At 39.6% G+C, this 23,912-nt stretch overlaps 1 protein-coding gene across 2 annotated transcripts; it reads left to right on the top strand.

Annotated features, from left to right (window-relative positions):
• The first annotated feature begins 3,012 nt into the window (after positions 1–3,012).
• Positions 3,013–19,657, top strand: nobox (NOBOX oogenesis homeobox). 2 transcript variants are annotated; one of them, XM_030412603.1, is made up of 9 exons: positions 3,013–3,168; positions 6,529–7,283; positions 10,812–10,974; positions 11,080–11,186; positions 12,303–12,451; positions 12,534–12,670; positions 14,257–14,518; positions 16,521–16,837; positions 18,994–19,657. In XM_030412603.1, exons 1-9 carry the CDS (start codon positions 3,141–3,143, stop codon positions 19,452–19,454), a joined length of 2,379 nt encoding a protein of 792 aa, XP_030268463.1. In that variant the 5' UTR covers positions 3,013–3,140; the 3' UTR covers positions 19,455–19,657. The 2 variants fall into 2 exon arrangements, with proteins under 2 accessions (XP_030268463.1, XP_030268464.1); XM_030412604.1 differs by lacking the exon at positions 3,013–3,168 and adding an exon at positions 3,680–3,696.
• Positions 19,658–23,912: the final 4,255 nt, after the last annotated feature.

A 23,912-nucleotide genomic window follows, 5' to 3' on the forward strand; every position in this document is an offset into this window, starting at 1 on the left:
TCCAAGTATGGCGCCCGGCTCATTCTCTTTCTTACGTCTTTGATTCAGCATATCAATCAATCAGAAAGATCTAGGTCAGCAACTTTATCGAGTAAAAACTACTAACAATATTTTTATTGCTTAGCCCACTTAGCTTACACTTAAAAAGCCCTGAAAGTGCCGCCACGTATGTCAGTTATTTTGCTACTCTTCTTTTATGTACATTACTTCCGCCAATCACCGGCGTAATTATCGTTTCCCTGGTAACCTCCAACTTCCCCAGTGACCTCCACAGGAAACAAATGGACACATTATTTTGTTTTAAGGGCTCTTTAGCTTCAAAGTAGTGTTTCTCTTCTGTCACAGAGCCTTCTTTCAGTTTTCTGGAGTTTTCTCGCTTGTCTATTGGAGACAAATCTGAAAGAATGTGTGTCTATCTGTCAACAGTTGAGTCAACCTGCACTGAAATTCCAAAACACATTACAAGTTTCATAATAGTCTTTTATTAAGCTACAGCCCAATTTTATGGTGATATGATTCACAGGGGTGTGATTATTTTTAATTACAAGCTACATGGAGTTCTACTTTTACACCCCCCAAAAACTGCAATAATCTAATAGTGAGTTTTATTGAGAGATCCACCCCAGTTCTCACATAATTATCATCATTATTGCACATTATAGTGATACAGTGGAGGTTATGAGGTGATAATTGAAATTCACAGATGTACTATGAATATCAATTGTGGAAGGTCGTTTATTTCGGGAAAAGCACAGACAATGTAAAAATATTCAATTTCAAGTTAATTTCCTGCATTTAAAATCCTGCTTAAATAAAGACCAGTAGTATGACTACCTAAATGTGCTTCAACTATCCAAAGTAAATGTACTCCAATTTCGTTATAAGACTCTTAACACCGATGCATCAGTACATAAGCAGCAATCTACTGTGTTAGCTGCTCAAGGTGGAGTTATCAGTTTATAGAATTAGTTTAAATCAGTGGCTGCCAACCTGTGGGTCAGGCCCCATCTTAAGGGTCACAAAATAAATCTGGTGGGTCGTGAGAAGATTAATGGGAGAAGGGAGAAGAAAAACAGTTCTTTAATCATTGCTTTTTTAAAATTAATTATTCATTACTTGTATCTTTTTGGACCTTGAACTGTTATTTAACGGAAAGCATGTGAAAAGATTAGAGAGGAAATCCTTCTTGAGTGGAGCTGCTAACTACTCATAGACAGACAGGGTTTTACATCGCAAAGATTGAGATCAACAAGTTTAACCTCAAATAATGTGTAGTAATTTCTAAGCATAGCAAATGTTATGTAAAATTTTAAATTTCATTTGAAAAGCACTCAAAGATAATGGAGTAAAAAGTACAATATTTCTCTCTTAAGGCTGGTGGAGTAGACGTATAAAGTAGCAGTTCAAGTTCAAGTTCAAAGAATGGAAATAAAATTAACAAAAGTTTTGACATTGTGCCCAAAACATCTATGCTTCCAATCCGCCCAGCCATCAAAAAGTCCTTTGCTAGTCGTGTAGCCTGAACAACACCAACAGTTCTCTGAGCTTGCAGTCCAGGCAGAGAATATATTCTACAGTAACACTGATAGATCACTAGCTCTACAGCTAAGCTAACTAGCTCCACCTCCTTCTTAACTGGAAATCCACAACAGCTCCTTCCAGTACACAATGGATTAAAGAGGCTATATCCTTTTTAAAAGTTGAGAAAATTAGATATTCAAGAAGGGGAAACTTGAAAAAATTCTACAATAAATGGCAATCGTTCATGAATTTTTTTGCAACAATGTAATTCCCCCCCATACACACTCCCTTTTTTTTCTCCTTTCTTTTCTCTTTCCTACTCTTCTCTTTTCTTTCCTTTTTTTATTATTATTTACTCATCTCATTTATTATGTTTATGTGCTCAGTTGAATCACTATACAGACTAGGTCTAAATACTTTTTCACTGTAGGCCTGCTGTCTATTCGGTTGTATTTTTCTTTAATTGTTGTTTGTTCTTAAAAATATGTCAATCTAAAACCTAAGGGTGTATGCAAACATGTTTAAAGCCGACACTAATGTGTCCCGAAACAAGTGCCTTTGTTACTCTTTGTATACACATCAATAAAAATATGAAACAGCTAAGCTAACTAGCTAATGGCGAGGATTGAGTAGGATGAGAAAATTGATACCAGCTAAAACAAGCAGCCAGTTAGCTTTGTATAGCAAACAAAGTTCGCCTCCCTTGAGCTAACCAGCCAATGATAGCCATAGTTAGCAGCAGTCAGCGGTTACTCTGGTGAGATGTTATCAACTGTTGTTTGGAGAATGAACTCAAGAGGCTGTCAATTCTTACATATTGCACCTTTAACTTGAGGTAGGCCTACTTAGTTATATACTAGTAGATGTTACATGTTTGTCTTGCTCCAGATCTCTTTTTTTGAAGGGGCACTGTGTAGCTTTGGAGAAGAAGTTCAAACTCAGAATTTTGATATTCACAATATTAATGAGGTAATAATACAAGCTGCTCTCAGAAGTAAATAAGGTCACCAGGACACTGTTTGAAGCTATGTGTAGAAAGGAGTAAAACAGTAAAACAGTATGAAATTATGTTGTCCTTTAAGGTCAGTTTGTACATTCAGTTTATTCAGTCATGAAAACAAAACGTTTGTTTAATAAGTTTGTTTATGCATAAAAAGCAATTGAAAAATGTTCAATTTCAAAACAATTTAGTATTGACAACTAAATGAAAAATTGCCATGTAAAGCTTATTCATGCCTTATCGGCTCATTCGTTGGTACACTGAGAGACTGAATGTATTATCTGACCTAGAATCAGCTCGTTTAACTTGTAAATGTTGAGTAATGAATACAACATTCAGCCAAAACAGCAAATTATTTTTGTATCTTACATACTGTGCATTCAGGTGGACAGCGTGATACTGCACCCCTCAACCTGCGTCACCAGGCCCTGATTGGACCTGTTCTGGTCACTGATTGGCTGTTTCAGATTCACCCTTCACGCGATAATTCTCAGTCACAAGCTGAGGGAGGTAATCAATCAATCAACCTCGTTAGCCTCGGGCCCGGGAGCAATTCGCTTCGTGGCCCTTAACGTGGCTTAATTGATTATTAGTACAAATTTATTGGGTTTGAGTGGCGATGGAAGAAGACTGTGATGAAGATTTTGGTAAGGCTGACATTTAAATGTTTTATTGCCTTTACTCGTCGACCAAAGAGAGACTTTTACCTGCGTGTCATTTGGTAAACTTTAAACGACTTTACAAAACTTTCTGGACGCATTTAAAGCCGATAATCTCTCACATGAGGTGCAGCTCCCCGTGTTGCTTAGCTCCACAGAGACAAATTAAAGATTTAAACCTGGGTTATTAACATTCACGACCCGGTGTTTTGCAGGTGGGGACAGGTTAGCTAGTTTAGCTGCTGCTAGCCGTGCAGAGTTAATTAACGGTCAGGTGAGGTGGCACGAGGCGCTCCACAGCTGGGACACTAATTAAGTCACTGCAGACAACAGCTCCTCCTGAGGATGACGTTTATCAGGTTGTGTTCAACCTGCAGGTCACCGCGTGACTCATGAAATATGAAAGACATAACAGCCACTACATTATCAAGTTATTTCTTACAGGAGAGGCCCTTCTTTCAGCTGAGGTGATCAATATTTACAGCCTCCAGGGCCTCAACTTTACAGCTGAGTAAGGTGAATTCCACTGAAATAAAGTCATATATAATGTGGGCTGCAATAATATATAGAGTGTGAAAACATAGCCAGGATTCTGTCAATGCCTCAACACAGTCTACAAAAAACAAGGTGAATAATTGATGAGTAGGATAACAAATGTATTCTATTTATTATCTATTTTGGTAATCTCTTTAAAGACAAAAAATGCCACAAAAAAAGTATTGTACCTTCTTAAATGTGACCGTTATTTAGAATTACTTTGTACCAATGGTAGTAAACTGAATGTACAGATGTTTGTTTTTTTCTGTCTCTTTTCTAACAGCTTAAAGATCAAGACAACAATCAGTTAATTGAATAATCAACAGATTGATGACACTCATGGACAAATCCTTTATTTTTAACCCTAGTTCAAAGCCAGCTTCACACTTAAATGGGCACTGTGTAGCTTTGGAGAAGAAATTCAAGCTGAGAATTTTAACATTTATAATATTAATGAGGTAATAACACAAACTCAGATCTCTTTATTTTAATTTTAAGCTGTTCTCAGAGAAAATAAGGTCCCCAGAACACAGTTTGAAGCTAGAAAGGTGGCAGGGTCCGCCACATATAAACAAAGTTAAACAATCTGAAATTGTGTTTCCTTAAAGAATAAACAGTTTGTTTGTTTGTGTCGATAAAGATCTTTTTCTTTCTTCTCCAGAACTACATAGTGCACCTTCAATGCTGGACAAATAAAAAGGACAAAATGCTGGAATCAGCCTATAATATATTGTCCACTGGGTTTTCTGTAAATTGATGCTTGTAATTCCTCCTCGGAAGCTCATGACACCAAATTCCCCTTAAACCCCCCAAAATGTGCATGAGCTCAGTAGTGACAACAGCCCTGGATGTGAATGCTACTCTGTCGGAGGGGGCTCTCAAAAATTGTGCTTCACATCATATAATTTAAAATAAATCAACAAATGACAGTGGGGCCTCATTATGAACTGGTTTGTGTCCGTAGAGGCATTATAAAAAGAGGTTTTGATTAAACCAAAAGTACTCAACTCAGAACTTTCCAAGCCAAACTGCAGACATGGGTCCTTCACATGAATATTAGGGTGGAGAGAAGAAAGACAGGAAAAAAAGAACTATAAGAAAACACCTCTAACAATAATGAATCATCATTCTGATAATTGACATTACCAACATGCACACAGACGGACAGATACATAAATAATTCTATCAGGCAGAATGTAATGCACATCACTGTGAGGGCAACAGAACATTTTTAAGGCTGTTTTTAAAATTAATGAATGTCTGAGCACACCCTGAGTCTTCTGTCCTGAACTTAACCTCACTTCACAGCAAGAATACAAGTCAGATGAACTGAGAGGTCTGAGCGGTTTATGTCCTCTAGGCGTATCGGACTTATGATCAAAACCTTGCTGTCTTTTCACACCTGTAGTTGAGCTCATTTGGTCCACACCAAGCAAAAAACTTCAAACACCAATTATATAGACTGACAGGTAACTTGTTGATTTGACAGATTTGGTGATTGTCATCCTGCATCATTAGTTTGTGAACCACTTTAATGCTTCTATTTATGTCCTTTTGTGTCACAAAGACCTCAAAAAGAAAGGGATTTTAAGTGTTGTAAGACTGCAGATCTACTGCATGTTATGAATAATGACCAACAGATAGCAACAGGATGAAAAGTAGTCATTTTGTACTTGTACAGATTTGGGGCTTATAAGTGTGGGATCACTAATAGACTCAATGAAGTGACAAAGTACACATAGTATGATACAAAAAAATTAGTTATTTCCTTCTTTTTATTCTTTGTATTTCACCAGGTTAGTCCCATTGAGAGCACATATCTCTTTTATAAGTGAGACGGATAAAGCACACCCAAGTAATTGGAGAAAACATTTGCAAACAGACAACCTGGACTCAATTGTTTTTAAAGCTGTTCAGTGGTGAAATACTCCAGAGTTTTAAATTCAGCTTATAGATTGTTCCATGCATTGGGCACTGAATTCCTAATAGCTTTCTTTCCCAATTCATTTTGGACTCTTGGAACAACAAATTGCAAAATGTCAAGAGAACGCAGACTGTGATTTGTACATTTCAGGTTTAAAGAGAAAATAAGTTAATAGGAATCTGCCAAGAATGGCTTTGTAAATAAAAACAAACCAGTGACCTAGTAAGTGTTTGACACTGACCTGCAATTATTTGTAATTTAGCTTTTGAAATCATGTTAAATTAAAATATCTGCTATCAGAAGTCCTGAGGTTGTTCAGCTTTGCTTTCACACCACAATTAAATCGACAGGAGTCCACTCTGAAGCTGACTCACCTGTTCAAGCAGTCTTAGTCTGGTTATGTATTATATGATTTGTATCAGATATTCTTTCAATATAAATTGTGATTTTGTTGTTCTCTTCTGTACATCTGACATATATTGCACGTCTGTCGATCCTGGGAGAGTTATCCCTTCTCTGTGGCTCTTCCTGAGGTTTCTTCCATCTTTTTTTTTACCCCTGTTAAAGGTTTTTTTTCACAATATGGCAAGTTTTTTCTCACATGAGTTGAGGTTCTAAGGACAGAGGATGTAGTTCACAGTACCAGAGTTCGATTGACAATATTCACACCAGTGCAAAACTGCCAACAACACCAACCAGGAAAAAGCTTTGTTGTACAAGTTACAAAACTATGATAAAGTCTCTGCAGGTCTGGTTGGGTTGATAATCAGAGTTTTAGAGACAAAGCGCTGATAATTATAACACACATTAAGTCTGTTAAAGAGGTCCAGGCTTTACAGATCATAGACAAGAGTAAAAGAAATTCTTCTCATTTCACTCTGTTACAGACTGTCCAAGCCTTCTGTGTGAAGAACTGGAAGACTTGGAAACAAAGAACAGCCGAGGGATTATGGGGAAGAGGAGGAGGGATGGAAAAGGGGAAGTGTTTAATCAGAGGGAGGATGAAGAGGCGGGAGGGGAGACGGGGAGTGAAAATAAGGATGGGGAGGAGGAGAAAGAAAAGCAAGTTGTCATGTCAGAAAAGGAAGTGATGGAGACAGAGGGAGAAGAGGAGGAGGAGCAGGAGAAGCTAGAGAGTAGGCAGGGAGTGGACGATGCACAGGAGGTGCAGATGGAAGAGAACAAGATTAAGAACAATGAAGAAACAATCACTGCTACACAGGAGGACAAAGACACAAAAGGTCTAGAAGAGATCGATGAAAAGAAAAAGAGTAGGAAGAGACGAGGTAAGAAGCAAAGTGAGCGTGTGAGAAACAGCAGAAGTTTAAAAGATGTCAGTGAGAGGTTTGAGGAGGAAAAGAGCAGTATGATACAGGAGGTGACAGCGGTGAGCTCAGAGGACAGCTCGGCTCTCTCGGAGCCTCCAATTGGACTGATGAACAGCTGTGACCTGTCTGATCCTGTCTATCTGGGTTGTGGGGGGACTGGGCTGTACTGCCCCCCGGTTCCTGTTCCCCTGCTCTACTCCTCACAACCTCCAGTCCCGATCCAGCCTGCACCTGCTCAGCCTCACGGGACGAAAAGGCCACACAGCCCCATGCTTCCTCACAGTCTCCCCCAGCAGGGCCCACAGCCTCTTGAGGTGAGAATAGAGTGTCACTGTGTACCAGCCACACGCTGTAAACAAAGGTAGTGAACAGCATTGCACCTGAACTTCTTTCCAACACATTTGAACTCATGAACACGCATTATTCCCCTTTATCTTCCCTGTAAAAGGTACTCGACAAATAAATTACTGTGCTCTTAGAATGTTTTCAAACTCACAATGGACAGTTTTAAATAAGCATATAAACATCTCATCTTTTTTTGAGAACGTTTTGGTTCTTATGTCTGCCTGCATGTTGACATATTTTGTAAGCATAAAGCACTGTAAAATATGCAGTCACAAAATTTTGCAGAGTATGAAATTTGGCATGGTCCAAGCAAGGGTGCAAGAACTAGGGAAGTAGGAAAGGGGCTATTTGCTCCCCACTGTGTGCCCTGGGCCCACATTTATTTTGATTTGTTGATAACTGTATCACAGTTTCAATTATTCCTGTCAACTGTAGTGTAGCTGTCACAACCACGAAACATGCACTCTTGTTGCATTTGTGTAGAAGGCCAAGTTGAAAGATGGGGGATCTGAGCAAGGTGGCTGAAAGTCTGTCAGAATGGGGGGTCTACACTACCCACAATACAAAAGGTGATGAATAGTTCGCTCTGAGATTCAGATGTGTTTAATGCAAATAGCGGCTAATGTAGCCTTGTGCCACTGGCCTCCAGCAGAGAGAGGAGGAGGCTACAAAGAATTTGTAAGCTCACTCTTCAAACTCCAAATCCTTGCACTGTTTTTTCCTTTTCAGATCCAACTGACGCAATTTATTAGATTTTATGAAACTCTGTCTGGAGTCATGAAAGGTTTTATATACAACCTTTTCACTTATGCGATAGTACTCCCAAAGACCTGTAAACAGACTTTGATGTGTAAATTTGGTGGAGTTTCCCTTTAAGTGGCTTTAAGGTTATAAAAAATCCTACTTCAGTCTGCTGCAGCCTCTGCAACAAACTCAGTTTTGGCCAACATTTTCAGACACTGATGAATACAATTTTACGTTTATTATAGGGTAGGGCTGCACGATATATCGTTTGAGCATCGCCATCGCGATGTACATGTGTGCAGTAGTCACATCGCAGAGCCTGCAATGCACAGTCATGCACAGAGATCCACCAATCACATTAGTTCTTAATCAGTGTGCCGAAGCAGACCAGCCCCTGCACATGGAGTGAGTCGCTGGTAACAACATTGAAAAATGAGCAACGAACAAGAGAAAATCGCAAGAACGAAGATTTGGTGCCAAAAAAAAAGCAACGTCAGATACCTGGAATTATTTCGGCTACAAGAAGGATGATATTGACCAAACACGTGTTCCGTGTCGACAGTGTGTTGCATCTGTTGCCACAACGAGGTAACACCATTAATTTGTTTGACTATTTACATCGGTACCACACAGCAGAGTCCTGCACAGGTCTTATTTTGAAAATCCACCCATACAAGCCATACCTAAAACTGCATCCGACCCGTTTTCGTACAGTAGCACAAATTACATTTCGCACCCACACCGACCCACTATAAATTGTTACCGACGCCCGACCCGCACCCGAAGGAAAATTAGACAGATGTAATTTTTATAAATGAAAGTAAGACAGCTGGGGAATGGGAGTTCTGGGAGGGCGCACGCATGCATGAGCTCATATGAAATATAAATGCTGATCATTTTGAAATGCAGCATCACATAAAGTGCTATTAACGTCATCTGATGAACATTCCTGTATTTTTTCATATCGCAATATATATCGCAGGGTTTAAAAAATCGCAATGTCAGTTTTTTCCAACATCGTGCAACCCTATTATAGAGGCAAAGCGTGAATGTAGTGTTATTGATATCAGTACAATATGTTGAGATGTGTTAAAATTGTTTTGTCTGTGCTGATTATTATAAACTCAACATAACATAAGACAAGCCAGTACAGAACCACCACTAACAACAACCTCCATGCTAAAACATCTAATTAAATAAACACCTCTATAACAGTGTTGAAATCATTAAAGTAGATTATATGGCAACTGTATCAAATGGATAGATAGATAGATAGATAGATAGATAGATAGCTTTATTTATCCTCATGGGGAATTTAGGTCATCATAGCAGCGGTACAAATACAATCAATTATTATTAAGAATTATTCATTCCAGTTGAAACATTTTGATGTCTGCTGCTTCATTTTGGTTCATTTCAGTTTAGACCTAAATTCAGCCTTACAGCTTAGAGATACTTGGAAACGTTGGGTAAATTGCATGAACTTTAAAATAAACGTCTGTGGTTTTGAATAATGTTTGATTGCAGAGCAGCATGGCAGACATTTATGCATATTCTAGTTAAGATCTCCATGTTACTCATTTGTCACATATAATTACAGTGTGATGTGTATGAAATGATTAACACCTACAGTCTGCTGCAATATTAATGATGTGGTTGTGAATACAGCCCCCTGATTTAAATCTCCAGCTCAGTGTGTGATCTGGTGTGATATCAGTGGGCGAAAGACTTCATTGAAGCATTGGAATACGCACATGCAGAATTTGATCATGTCAAACTGTGTCAAATCATTTCATCTAACTCTGAAAATATGTGAGGGGAAATTTATTATAATAATTTATCATTATTTGCCAGTGTGATTTACCGTACCTACACCATGAAATTTGCCAGTAATCTTTATTTTGTAAGTAGGCTCCGTTCACCACTCACAGCTGCAGATAATCATTAAGTCATATTATGAACAGCAAGAAATGTAAATTTTCCTGATTTCAGGCTTCAACTGCACTCATTGTAGAAATACAGCAAGCAGAAAAGCAAACATAAACCGTAAAACACAAACATGCCTGTATTGCTTGTCCTGTGAGTCGGGATGTGGGTAGAGCCAATTAATACAGAAAACGCTGATGCTGAAACAATAAGTCAATTAATTCATGTATTAACAGGAAATTAATTGTAACTTATTTTGAGAACTGTTTAATTGTTCAAGCCTTTTTTCAAGCCAAACAATGGCAAATTAAATATCTGTGGTTTATAGACGGTCTGTCAGACAAATGAGGCGATCAAAGATATGATCTTGGGCCCTGGGAAATGGGAATGCAGAATTTTTTGTATAGTCCAAACAATAATTGGTCAATCAAGAAAATAATTTCAGATCATTTAAAGATTAAAAAATCATTACCTGTACCCTTGTGTGTAGATACCATGAGAGGTGCATAGACAAAACTGTAAATGAAATACTTGGATTTTGAATTCCTGAACCAACTTTTATTTCCAGAAAATCTTTGTTACTTTGCCTTCTGTGGGCTGAAATGTTCAACTGTGCCATTTTTGCTGCACTTCAGTTGTGTTTTGGCAGACAAAGATCCCCACTGGCTTTTGGTTTACACCTCATTTTTTTTCCATCCTCCAAACTTGAGTTCAGCTCTAAAGAAATGTGATTATTCACACTTAGTGCAAATAATTATAATTTCTAATCAGACAATATTTGACCAAGTTGATGAGTACTGAGACAATGTTTGTCTGGTAAATGGCAGATGGAGATAACCCAGGTCTACTCCACCCGGCGCTCCATCCGCTACAGCACCAGGGGTCGTGGCCGTGCCCTGAGCTTCTCTCTGCTGCCGGGGTTAGAGACTGTGGACAGCTGCCTGCTGCCACCTGCACCAAAGAAGAAAACACGAACACTCTACAGTACTGGTAACTGAAGTGTCAGTTTATCCAGGTGTGTTCCGATTTGACTAAGCAAATAGTTGACCTCCATTTAGTGTGTGTGTGTTTGTGTACCTTTGCATATGCGTGCAGATCAGTTAGAGCATTTAGAGGCCTTGTTCCTGGAGGACCATTATCCTGATGCAGAGAAGAGGAAAATCATCGCTGCTGCAGTTGGTGTCACACCTCAAAGAATAATGGTTTGACAGCCATTTTCCTCTTTTGATCCTCTGAGAAATGTCCCTTATGAATCCTTTATATTGCTTATTTGATGGTGTAACTCTAAGAACAGATTAAGTGCTTATCAAACAAGGAGTTAAAGGGATATTCCAGTGTAAGTTTAATCCATGGTCTAAATCACTGTGAAACTGTGTTAGACTCCCTCTCGAGAGATCCAAGTTAGCAGACCGCTAATTTACGGAGTTTTATCAACCTCAGAAACGACCGCACAACAACAATACTCAGTAAATGGATCCAAATATAAACCTCCACCAAAAAGCCACAAATAATGCTCAGAACAGTACCAAACTTCAGCAACAGTACAAATAGGGTCTCAGCACATAGTCTGGGACATCTTACCTCCGCTAGCTTAGCTGGATTTCTATTGGGAAGCTAAAAACAAATTTCAACTCTCCTCCATCAACTTCCGGGTCAGGGAAGTCCTGACACGACAATTACCAAGTGCGGTTAGAAATGCTCAATTCCGTTCTTTTCCCTGTCCGCTCTCGATAATAACTGTTATAAACCGGCAGGTAAGATACAAATGAACTTTGATTGCTTTTCCATGGAGTCATAATCATACATTTTCATCCATGAGCCGCGGAACTCTACTGCACTCGGTAATCGAGTCGTCGGGACTTCCCGTCAACAGGAAGCTGCTGCAGAAGAGTGGTAAATTTTGGCAGCTTTTCAGTAGAAATCCAGCTAAGCTAGTGGAGCTTTAATGCCCCGGACTATGTGCTGAGACCCTATTTGTACTGTTGCTGAAGTTTGGTGCTGTTCTGAGCATTATTTGTAGCTTTTTGGTGGCGGTTTATATTTGGATCCATTTACTGCAGTATATTGTTGTCGTGCGGTCGTTTCTGAGGTTGATAAAACTCCGTAAATTAGCGGTCTGCTAACTTGATCTCTCGAGAGGAAGTCTAACACAGTTTCATGGTGTGTTAGACCATGGATTAAACTTACACCGGAATATCCCTTTAAGTTTTACCTCTCTATCTTGGTCTTCGACTCCTTTCTCTCTCTGTCACCTTCCATATTCCCACGACCATCCTCACATTCTCTCCAATATTTGTCCGCATGTTTTTGTGTGCCAGGTCTGGTTTCAGAACCGCAGGGCAAAATGGAGGAAAGTGGAGCGCTCCATCACAGCAAAGGTTGAACACAGACAGAGTAGAACTGGATATAACAGCAGCCCTACACTTCAACCAAATAACTCCACCCAACCCACACTGGCACCTAACAGGTATCACAGTGTCATCTCTGTGTTTATGTAATTTTTTAGCTGTCAATGGCGTATTATTAGTTATGTTATCTCTCTTTTTCAGTAAGGGAGCTCCCTCTTTTTCTGGTCACTTTGCCACCAAGGTGCCCCAACTCACCTCCACAGTACCTTCTTTCCCCACCCTGTCCAAACAGACTGTGCCCTCCTACAGCAACCTGCTGGCCAGCCTCAACAGCCCAGGTCTCTAAATCCTCATTTATTAACACATTTTCTCAAAATGTACTGCTCTTGATGCATTTGAACATTGTGCTCAATAGTTAGTATTCAAAATCAGTATGGTTTCTGGGGGAACTATGCTATTTCCCGTAATCAACCAGAGTCAGGATGTCTTTGTTATTTCATTGTGTGAAACCAGAGGTTGTGATAAATAATGAAATTAGCTATATTAGCTTAATTAATGAAGGTCTTTGTGATTGAGCAGCATTCAAATGACACTTTCTCCACGGCTGAGAGTTTAATAGTCTTTGCTCAGAGGTCTAGCATTAATAATCTTTAATTAATTCACATGTTAGATTACATTTGTTGTGTGCACACAGCCTGAGGTTGTGTTCAGATGAAAATAACACAGCTGCCTTGTTCTTGTTCAGTTCAGTGAGACCACGGTATGTGGGGATACTGATGCAGAGGGCATCTGCAGAACAACTGCAGGGTTGTCGGGCAAAGATAGGAAAGTGGTTACATTTTTTTTTCAGAAGCTGTAAAATCCTGTCTCATAGTTAAGCTATAGACATGTTAAATGCAAGGCTTGTTTTGGTCTGAATGTCCCACTGAGAGGTCCCACTGATGGCACCAACACCCCCTTAGTATTATCATCTGTTTTTTCACAATAAAACAAAAGTAGTGGTTAGTTGGATCTTAGTCTGAATTTTATGTTGAATACTGAAATAATCGGCTTCATACAACCTCCTTATTTACAGTTTGTACTTGTTAGTGTATTTTTCTTCTTTAAAGTTCCAATTGAACAGCTTGTAGCACGCTATTTCCTTCGGCATAGTACGGTCTATCCTGTACAAACAAACAGTTAGGGAGGGACTTGTTATGGATATTAATTAGCGTTTCAAGTAGCCAATAGTGCTGAAGATACATTGCGCTCTTCACTGTGGAGATAGCGATCTGCTGACTCTGTCCAGACTGGCAGCTACCAGTAAACACAGCCAGACCAGGACAGAGCATACCAAGGCTCACTCAAAAAAACTGTGAGACTAACTAGCTAAGGGCAGCTTCATTTAGCAGCAGTTAGTGGTTATTTAGCAACAAAGCTACTAGTACAGGTAAAGTTGTGCAATCAGGGTGTCCTGCTCCATCAAAACACTACGCTCTTCTGGGCCATGTTTCCTTTTATAAATCCATTGTACTGTCATAAAAATGAAGAAAGCATATATTGGATGCAAAATTAGTAAATGTCCCCAACATATACTCCAGGATGAGTCATCAGCATTTTTATTGAGTTCTTCTAAAATACCATTAAAAAATACCTACAAAACTACTTTATTTTGCTGTTCTTGGGTCTGATACTGGCATATGGGTGAGACATAGAGCAACACCTTTGATATAAAAATGCTTAAACATTGATTTTCACTTGATGGGAATTTAAAGAGAAGCTTTATCTTGATTCTGTAGGAATCCATGCTTTGAGTTCAGCCAAGTTTAATCTCAGTGCTCAGTGAACCCTTCACACTGCATGTTAAGAAGAGTAAAATTCCCCAGAAACCAAACTACAGTATCACTTTAATCTCAATGTTTAATCTCTATGTATAATCTCCAAGGCCAATCCAGAGTGAGAGATGGGGGCCAGCACCAGCTTTCATCTCAGGGGGGGTTGGCAGAGTACCACCCACGCCCCATGCACAGCCCTCCCCCACTGCGCCGAGCCAGTCTCCCCCTTTTCACAACGACCTACAACCCTGCCAACCCGACTCCACCTCTTCTTAACTCCCTGGCTCACACTCCACCTCTGTTCCTGGATGCTGTGGAGGCTGGCTCCTCCTTGGCCCATCGTGACTCCCAGTCTCTGCAGACAGACACCAGGTCAGCTCAGCTCACAGCCGGCAGTGACATGAATACTAGAAAATGATTTGAACAGGGACAACGAGTACAAGAGATGACAGGCGGACAGTGGGTTGGCAGGCTGCAGACACGAGCAGGGATCCTGCGAAATACTGATATAATGATGCCTCAGACAGCGCCTGTAATAGAGGGAGTCAGGTTCAGCTGGCGCTCTGAAATATCTCTGAAATCATGCTGTGAGACGTCTCAGTTGCTTTGTACAAAATTATGTTTGTTAGATGACATTTATGAATCACAGCACTAAAAGTCTCCCGATGCAAGACGACACAAAGACAAAACAATGAATATTAATACATTTTCAATCTGGTCCTGCTATTGAAGTTAGAGGGTCAGTTCACTTAAATTACAACAGAACATATTTTCACTGGTACGACTTTGAACATAAATAATAGTTCCTTTCAGATTGGTTGACAGTGTGTTCTGTAGAGTAACTGGGACATTCTGTCTCAAACAGTGCCAGTAGTAATAACCCAGTGACTACCTGCAGCAGTGTTTCGACATTATGAGGTAATTGAGAAAATGTTTGTTTTGTATAGCTAGTGGGATGTCTCTGTGGATGGCGATGTTGGTTGGTCAATCTTCTTTGCCATGAAAGAGGATGAACCCTGCTGATTGTGGCGATCCCCTGACAGTCAAAGTCTTCGCTTAAAAAAAATGCCTGATTGGCACAAAGTTTATCATCCTCAGACTCTACCTCTCTCATCACTACGAGGTTTAAGGTTAAATATTCTTACTACTGTAATAGATTTGACACTAATGACATCTACATCAACCTCATGCAAACATACTGAACTAATTTGGTGAACATCACTATGATTATTAGGACTATGCACAAGTACAGCCTCTCAGAGTCGCTAGCAAGACTGTAGACCCAAACTTATCAAACTATTTATTTCAAGATACTGAAATGGCTTAGTTCAGTACAATATCTTGAAAAATAATGATACTGCAGAGAAAAACTGAAACAATATTGAGTCATATAAATAACAAGGGTTGGAATGAAGACAGAGCGAGTAAGCGCAGTTGATACGGGTAGATCTGTACAGTGTAAATATTCAAAAATTCTGTGTTGGTATTTTCGATGTTTTTGACAACACTATTGCACACACATCGATAAGAGCAGTAGGTTGTAATTTAACTAGCACATTATTTCCATGCTCGATTGTTTGTGTCTAACATAGCCACCATATAGTACACTCAAGGAAGATTTTCTTTTCTTAAACAGTTGTGTCCTGTGTACAGAATAGCTCTTTTATTGTTATTTTTTATATAGTATCTATGTGCAGTATACATTGTTGAAACTGTTTTAATACAGTGGCACGTGAGCTGACAAGATTGCAGTCCAGTCACTTGAAACAATCCTCTCTCCACTAGTGGAGTGGAGCAGTACACAACTCTCTGTGTGTAATTGGCAGTCATGTGGTTGTTGCTTGCGGTGGGTCGGAGGATATTTGCATTAACTAGAATTTTTTTTAAGCTGTCCCCTGAGCATCTTTCAAATCTCAGTAGCTCAGCTGGGCATGGTGGGCTGCAACACTACAGGTCCAAATCATAATAAACGGCAGCCTATCACAGTCCCTGCTCTTGATTAGGTATGTGTGAACAGCCCCTAAATCTTTGGGTGAACTGACCCTGACCCAGACAGGGAGCTGATATGAGTGATTTATAAAGTAATCATTGTAGAAATATCACAGATTTCCTTCTGGACCCCATTTTGCAGATAAAAATGTTGTCAGTCATTTTTGACAGTCCTGTCACTGCACAGCCTTCACCTAACGTCTCCTTGTATGACTCCTTTTCTCCTTGTTTTGGAACAGAGTGATAAAAAGACAGATGGATCAGAGATATATGGATTTATCAGAGGAGTTTAAGAGTTTATGACCATATGGATCTCTCTCTAGTAACACTCTATATTCATGGGTGTGTGCGCCTGAGACTAAATTCTTCTTTGTATCGTCCTCAGTTCTTTGTTTGACTTTGGGGAGAAGCTCGACTATCTGACTTCAAGCCAGCAGAACAACAACCTCCCCTATCAGCTGCAGACCTCCTACCCCACCAGCCAGCCCCAGCATCAACCTCAAGCATCCCTGCCCCGCATGGCATACCTCACCCCCTCCCCCTACTTCACCCCCAACCCCCCAGATTCTAACCCTACATCTTACCTGACTTTTGGACCGGGAGGAAACTCCACTGGCATGGTCACCTACTCGACTGGAGGCCACACCTACTTCCAGTCCCAGAGCACAGGGCAGATCCTGCTGCAGTCGGCAGGCCATCATGGTGAGTCACAGGGATGACATTTGATTTATTTATTTTTGGAACTTAAAAATGCACCAGTGCAGCATCTTACATATTGAGGTGAGAACATGGTTGCAAAATACTAAAAAAAAAAAAAGGAAACCAAAACATGAAGATCCATAAATATAAAATTATTTATTTGTGGACATGATATCTCAGAAATGCTTAGAGAATTACAAGTTTGACACCAATGGCCAATTAAACTCAAGGATGAACTGATCAGAATTTGGTGGTTAAAGGTAACTATGACCTCCAAAACACATTTTTTGCAATTTCTCAAAAATTCATACAATAATTATAACTAAATTGTACAGAAATGTCTAATAGGATAAAATGATGGAGTGATGTCATTTTTTAAACAAAAGGTCAAAGGTCAACTTCAGTGCAACTTCATAATGTTCTATAAAACATGTTCTCCTCATCATTATTCAATGCAATAGCTCAGGCACTGCAACTGGGCCGACAAAACCATGAGGCAGTAATTCTAGTTCTTATTTGTTTGTGACATTGTAATATAACACCTGTATGAAAACGTAGAATCTGGTTACATGAATGCACAATGGCCCTGGTGTTGCAGTCATGTTGAGTGTGGAGTCAAAGTTTTCTTTCAGTTAGTATCTCGATATTCCTCAACATAAAGGCACAGCATTTTCATGGTAATTGTAGTTGTCAACTGTCAATCCAACTCAGTTTCTGTGCTCAAACTGGAAAAAATCCTATATGTATGAAGATACCCATGAGATCAGAATCTTCCTTCCTGCAGTTGGGAATAAAATACTACAAGTTCTTCGAAAATTAACCCAGAATTTCAAAATAAATTGATTTATCATGCTGAATGTATTGTTAGGTTTCTAAAAGTATAGTAGTATACCTACAGATATATTCTAGTTGTTTATCTTTTTATACTGATGATTTAAATGTAATAGTTTCACACCCGTCCAAATCTTGGAAGTGCTTAGTCACCAAAATTTCTCTATTCAGTTCTTCTCTACTCCTTAATGACTCCAAAAACTCTTCCTGCTATGCATTCAGCTCTCGAGTAAAGACCACAACCAACAAGGAAATACAAATGTTTATTTTGGCATTAGCATTTAGCCTTTTTATTTATTGGGTAAACTTTGATAGTAAACTACAATCATTGCATCCCCTAGTTTAGTGAAAACATACGGGAACTTGTCTTCCTGTGCTCTTATTATCTACTTAATATTATAATGTACACTTTATTTACTTGCATTTGGACCTCATACGTTACCTCATTTTAATTTTTCAGTTGTGAACGAGAGAGAAGCTTCTACCAAACCAGGACTGTAGGTTGGACTATGTTTGTGTCCCTGTTTGCCCTTCTTGTGTGTTTGTTAATGGAATAAAGGGCTATTTCGCTTCAATGTAAACATCTTGGGGGAAGCAAGAGGGAAGATATGATACAGATGTCCGTAGTAGAAAACAATGCTGGAAACTACGCATTGCATAGGACACCCCATTGTAAGTGTTTATTGAACTTTAAATGAAAGATTAACGATGATAATGACGTGTAATCTAATCACACTTAAACCCATATTTTTATTTACTAAAGCCTAATCAAGCATTCGTTTAAGCATTCCTTTGAAACTTTGTAAAATGACATAAAAGCAGCAACGCAGATTTAAACCAGACAGGTCACAAAATTAGAAATGAGGTGAGCTGTGCCGTACAACAAAGCGATCCATTTTCCCCCGTTATCCTCCTTCACACCGGCCGTCAATCAGGGCCTTTGATGTGTCAGACTCAAATAATTCCCACCACCAGACAATTGCATGAATGCCAAATGCGTACAAAGTACCAAAATAGGGAATTAAAAACTCACTACTTACTTGTTGCATATTTGTGCATTGCAATAATAGATCTCATGGCATATCTGTACTAGCCTCATGGCACACCATGAACCACTGGCTTATGGGGACCAATGAGAGAGGAGAGAGATGAGAGGGTAGTAATGGTGGGGAACAGAAAAAAGGGAACAAACAGGAATGCAGGTCAGGTAGACCTTTATAGACATATTAGAGGATGAGGTGTGTTTGAGATGTGGCCCTGCTCCTGAGCTAAAATAGCCTCAGCAAAGTTCAGCTGTCACATCTCTGTTTAAATCCGTTTCCTTGCAGGTGGGATCACAGCATACCAGTCGTACCCGTGGGGTAACATGTACAGTCAACCAACCATCCACCAGCACGCTCAATGCCCTTCAGCTTACCCCGCCAATCTAGGAGGGGCTCGAGATCATCAGCCACCCTCCTCCACCACACTGCCTCCCCCATCATTCTTCTCCCGGGGGGACCACGGGACCTCGCATGCAAGCTCTCAGCGCTTATCACACACCCATACACACAACACCACCACCACAACCACCAGCAGCACTACTGTCCTCCCTCCTGTGTCCACCCTGCGGCCTTCTCGCCTCAGAGCAGAGATCACGCCAACCAAGGCTTCATCGCTTCTGCCTTCTCAGGTCAGCCCTGCCTCTCCAGAAAGCCCTCCAGTGCCCCCTTGTGTCAAGATTGAGTATGACAGCCCTCAAGAGATTCACAGCCACTTCCACTGTGACTTCTCCCCCATACATTTTTGACTTAATGTTTGTTTGTCTGAGTGTGTGTGTGTCTTTGAAGTATCTATGTCAGTGTGTAATCGTAAAATAGTGTGTGATCTTCTGCATGTTCTATTAACATTACTATTGGGATGTTTTCAGTAGAGATATTAATGCCAGCATACTTGGTTTGGGTTGCATGTGGCTTGGCTACAATAAATGCGCATTGCTCTGTTAGTCCTTTATTTGATATGTGTCAAACATATTTTTAGTTTTAATTAAGGCAATTTTGTTGCAGACCAAACAGCTTGGACATAGAGGGGTGTTGGGGGGTCGGGTAAAGCGTAGTTCTACACTTCATTTTTCTAAGTGTGCATACATGTTCATGATTGTGTTTATTCAGGCGTGATCACCTACCAACACACACATAAGTCTTGATTACAAGAAAACAAAATGACAGATTGAAAGATGTTAAAAAAAAAATTTACTTAACAGAAAACTGCTTAGCATTTCCCATGTAAATAAACATTTATTAATGGGTTATAAAACACTCTAATGTAGTTGTAATCTCCTCCACAAGTAGAGGCTGATGTAAAAACACAGTTATGATAATTTAAAGATACTTTTAAATATATCTTGACAGAAGTTATAATTGTTGAAAAATATTGTCCTTGTAGCAGCAGATTATATATTTTTTGAATTTATTCTATGATCTTATGAGCTTATTAATGCTGAGTTCACAAAATGTCTGGAGCTTCACAGCAAAACAGTTACACAGCATTCTCCTGAGTAACTGAAGTAGATGGGGACTTGTTTTAAAATCCAAATACTGCGTCTGTCATAAAACAAGTCTCCAGAATACTGGAGAAAACAAACTGAATTAAAAAGACATTATTTACACCCTTAATACAGGGTGAACATTAACACTTTTAGCGTAGCAGCTACAATGACAATTTTGGCTTTAAAAGGTTGTAAACAAAACCTTTTCAAATAAACTTTGGATCTTGGGGCTTCTGGAGACTTGGATTACACTGGATGAGCTGTATGGAGCCGTTTTATATTCTTCAGTTGTTATTTTACATTTAAAAAAAAGTCCCCATCTACTTTAGATGTTTAGGAGAATGCTGGAAGTCCCAGAAATGTTTTGTGGAATATGAAACTTTAACTGGCTTTTCTTCTGTCAACATGAGGGTGAGTAAATAGTAGATGAGTTTTCATTTTACAGTTAACTTATAAAGTGTTACCCAGAAACCTAACTTGTTTACTTAATAAGTTAAAACTACAGATAGATCTCAGGAACACTATAAACAACTATACAAATCACTTTTGTTCATGAAAATTACTGCACAAATAGGCACTTTATTAATCACAAGGGAGATTCAAATATAGACTGTTATAATCTCCAGTGTTATATGATTATAATTCAGTCTGTTCATTTTATCGTCTGTTCCTTGCGGCACATCAGCAAATGTTCCAGGGCCTGGTAATGGATCACAGATGAGTGTTGGGAACCTCTGATTCGACAGAGATGTTCTGTTTATAGGCCTTTATGCCTTAAGTGGGTGCTGTTCCTTCATGTGAGATGACTGCATGCTGTGTTTGATTAAACAGCATGTTTGTCAGCCTCAGTCGGGGGGGGGGGGGAAGAGAGAGAGATAATGTGTGATAACGCACTAATCCGATGGTGGAGAAGGAGGGCGGAGTGGTTTCTAGGGTAGAGGTATCCCAGACAATCACTGATGCAGCCCAAATCCTTAATCTGTGTTGCCATCTGCTGTGTTCACACACTTACTGCACATTCCGGTCTGTTTGTTCTTAGTATGCAAGTCAGTCAAAAGGGCTTGAGGAAACCAAATCCCTGTATGAAACTCCGCCCCTGAAAGAGCTGAAGGAGTTTTCCTGAGACTAGAAAAGACGTCAAGGGACCAGCGTGTCATTTTTTTGCCCTCAGTGGTGAAAGTAAAACAAAAAGTTTCTTGTTTTAACTATAGTTAATATTCCTGGTTCGTAGTCCTGCCGTATGTAGAAGTAAAGTTTGAAGTTAAGCTTGGATGATGATGATGTGGGAGTAAGAGAAGGAAGCGTTTGATGAGAGCGAGGAGGAGGTGGAAGGGACCAGGGGAGCACATAAAGGCGGGGAGGAGGGGGAGACGGAGGAGTGAGGCAGTGTGTTGGTCTGGGAATGAGGGAGGAGAGCTGAGATGAGCTGTTGCTATGGGAGGAGGAGAGGATGATGGGTGGGCTCTGCCAGCAGGCGTGGGAGGGAGAAGACGATGGGGATGAGGGAGGAGAGTGTTCATAGCACGGGGGGTTCTGGGATGAACAGAACTGTTGGTTATGTAACTGCTGTATTTGGGTTTTTAATGAACCTCTCTCTTCCTGCTCACTGGCTACTGAGCTGTTACTGTTGGCAGGAGGAGTGCAGTATAAACACACACACACACACACACACACACACACACACACACACACACACACACACACACAAATACACACACACATAAAAACTTATTTTGCAGGGCAGAAATTTGTCAAACTCTCTTGCATGGAGAAACACACACAACACATTCATTTCAGGAATGAAACCCAGAGTGTGAGAGCTCTATTCAAACTTGGTAGCAAAGATTTCACTCTGGATTTTACTTTTATGTATGTATAGGTGAAGCCTCTCATTTTGTGTCTCTCAGTGTAGTTTTTTCTTTAGATTCATGTGTCGGTGAGGGGGGCAGGTGTGACTGAGGAGGGCTTCATGTCAGTTTAACTTTGCTATTAATTTTTCCAGGACTTCCCTGGTGTGAACAGAGAGCGCTCTGAGCACAGCAGCAGCCGAGCAAGAGCGTGTGTGTTTGTGCATGTATGTGCATATGTGAGAGTGTGTAAAGTACAGGTATGGGATGCTTCAGTTCACCCCGATCCTGCCATGTCAATATTTACTCAGTATTCTGAGATTTGAAGAAAGGGAACTTGTTTCAATATTTATGGATGTGGTCGAACACGAAATTCTCGCGGTCTTTCAAAACCCTTTGAGTGTATGCACGCGCACACACGCACACACGCTGACACACGCTGCTTGTATACAGTCAAGCACTGTAGTTTATTGATATTAGTGGATAACATTTATTGATTTAAGTGATTGAGAGTGATAATGTTTGTTGTGGAACAAAGCTGAAACACGGTTTGGAGATCCTCCAGTCCTTTGCTTCTCTGGTTCAGCTGCCATTAGGTTGTTGATTTGTGGTTTGGTTTGAAAAGATACAACAAATAGACTTGTGTTGGGTTTGGAATAAACAGGGAACACTGTGGAAAGTGGCGGGGGATAAACAACTACTTGCTTGATAAAATTAATAGATTTTGACTATTCAAATGTTGTGTAAAACTGAAGACAAACAGTGGACGGTCCAGATTTGACAGAGATAAAATATCTCGCCTAACCATGTTGATGGTCAACATGTTTACTGAAGGTGCTGTTATTTGAATGTGGCCTTGTATAAAAATGCCTAATGGCATGCAGTGTGTCTGAGATGAGGTGTTTGTTTGTTTTAGACGTGTTTCCATTTACTCTATGGGTCTGGCAGTACTATTGTGATAAATATCCTCTAAAATAAGCTTCGTGAGGTGGTTTGGCTGTTGGCAGTGAAGGAGGACTTACAGGAACATTTCCTTTTTTGGTAAAAAAGCAAATATGCCTTGTCTTTATATTAGATTTATATTTTGCTACTGGAAAGGAAATGGTGGAGAGAGGGTAAAACAGAAAATAACTGCCCTTCTGTGGTTATGGTAAATATCTGATGTGGCAGTGTCCTTACAGCTGAGTAAAAGGAAAACTTTGGATTACTGCTAAAACTTATGATATTAGGACTGGATGATTTGTCAGTCCAAGATGATATTAAACAACTACAGTCTTGATAATCAATTGCTCTGGGGCTGCAATTAATGCTATTTTTGCAATTATTTATTTATATGCTAATTATTTATGTGATTCATTTGATCAATATAATGTCAGAGTCAGGAGAAAGAAGGAGGAAGGAGGTCATGGTGAGGTCACTAAATAGCTTGTTTTGTCATACCATCAGTCTAAACCCAAATGTATCCAATTAACTAACTACTAACTACTCATTAACTATCATAGAGGACTAAGAAAACAAGAAAGAAATCAAATATGAAAGCCTGGAATCAGTAAATGCTGGGAATCTTCTGTTGAAAATTGACTTGATTCACTATTTATCAAAAGTAAATATCTTTTGGTTGTCAAATTTTACAATGTCTTGCTGAAGTCTAGGAAATTATTTCAGGTAATTTTTGATTATTTTCTAACATTTTGTTGACTAAATGATGAGGAGGAATCTTTTTGGGAAAGAATGTATTAGAAACTTCTATTTCTTTTGATAGCACATTAAAAACACACAGTAGTTTATCATTTTTATTTGTTTAGACAGTTGTCGGGCCCCAAAGTTTGACGCCCACGTCTCAACAGTCCCCCTCTGTTACTGTGAGACTAAT

This window comes from Sparus aurata, chromosome 3 (assembly GCF_900880675.1).
Source record: "Sparus aurata chromosome 3, fSpaAur1.1, whole genome shotgun sequence".
Taxonomy (NCBI): domain Eukaryota; kingdom Metazoa; phylum Chordata; class Actinopteri; order Spariformes; family Sparidae; genus Sparus; species Sparus aurata.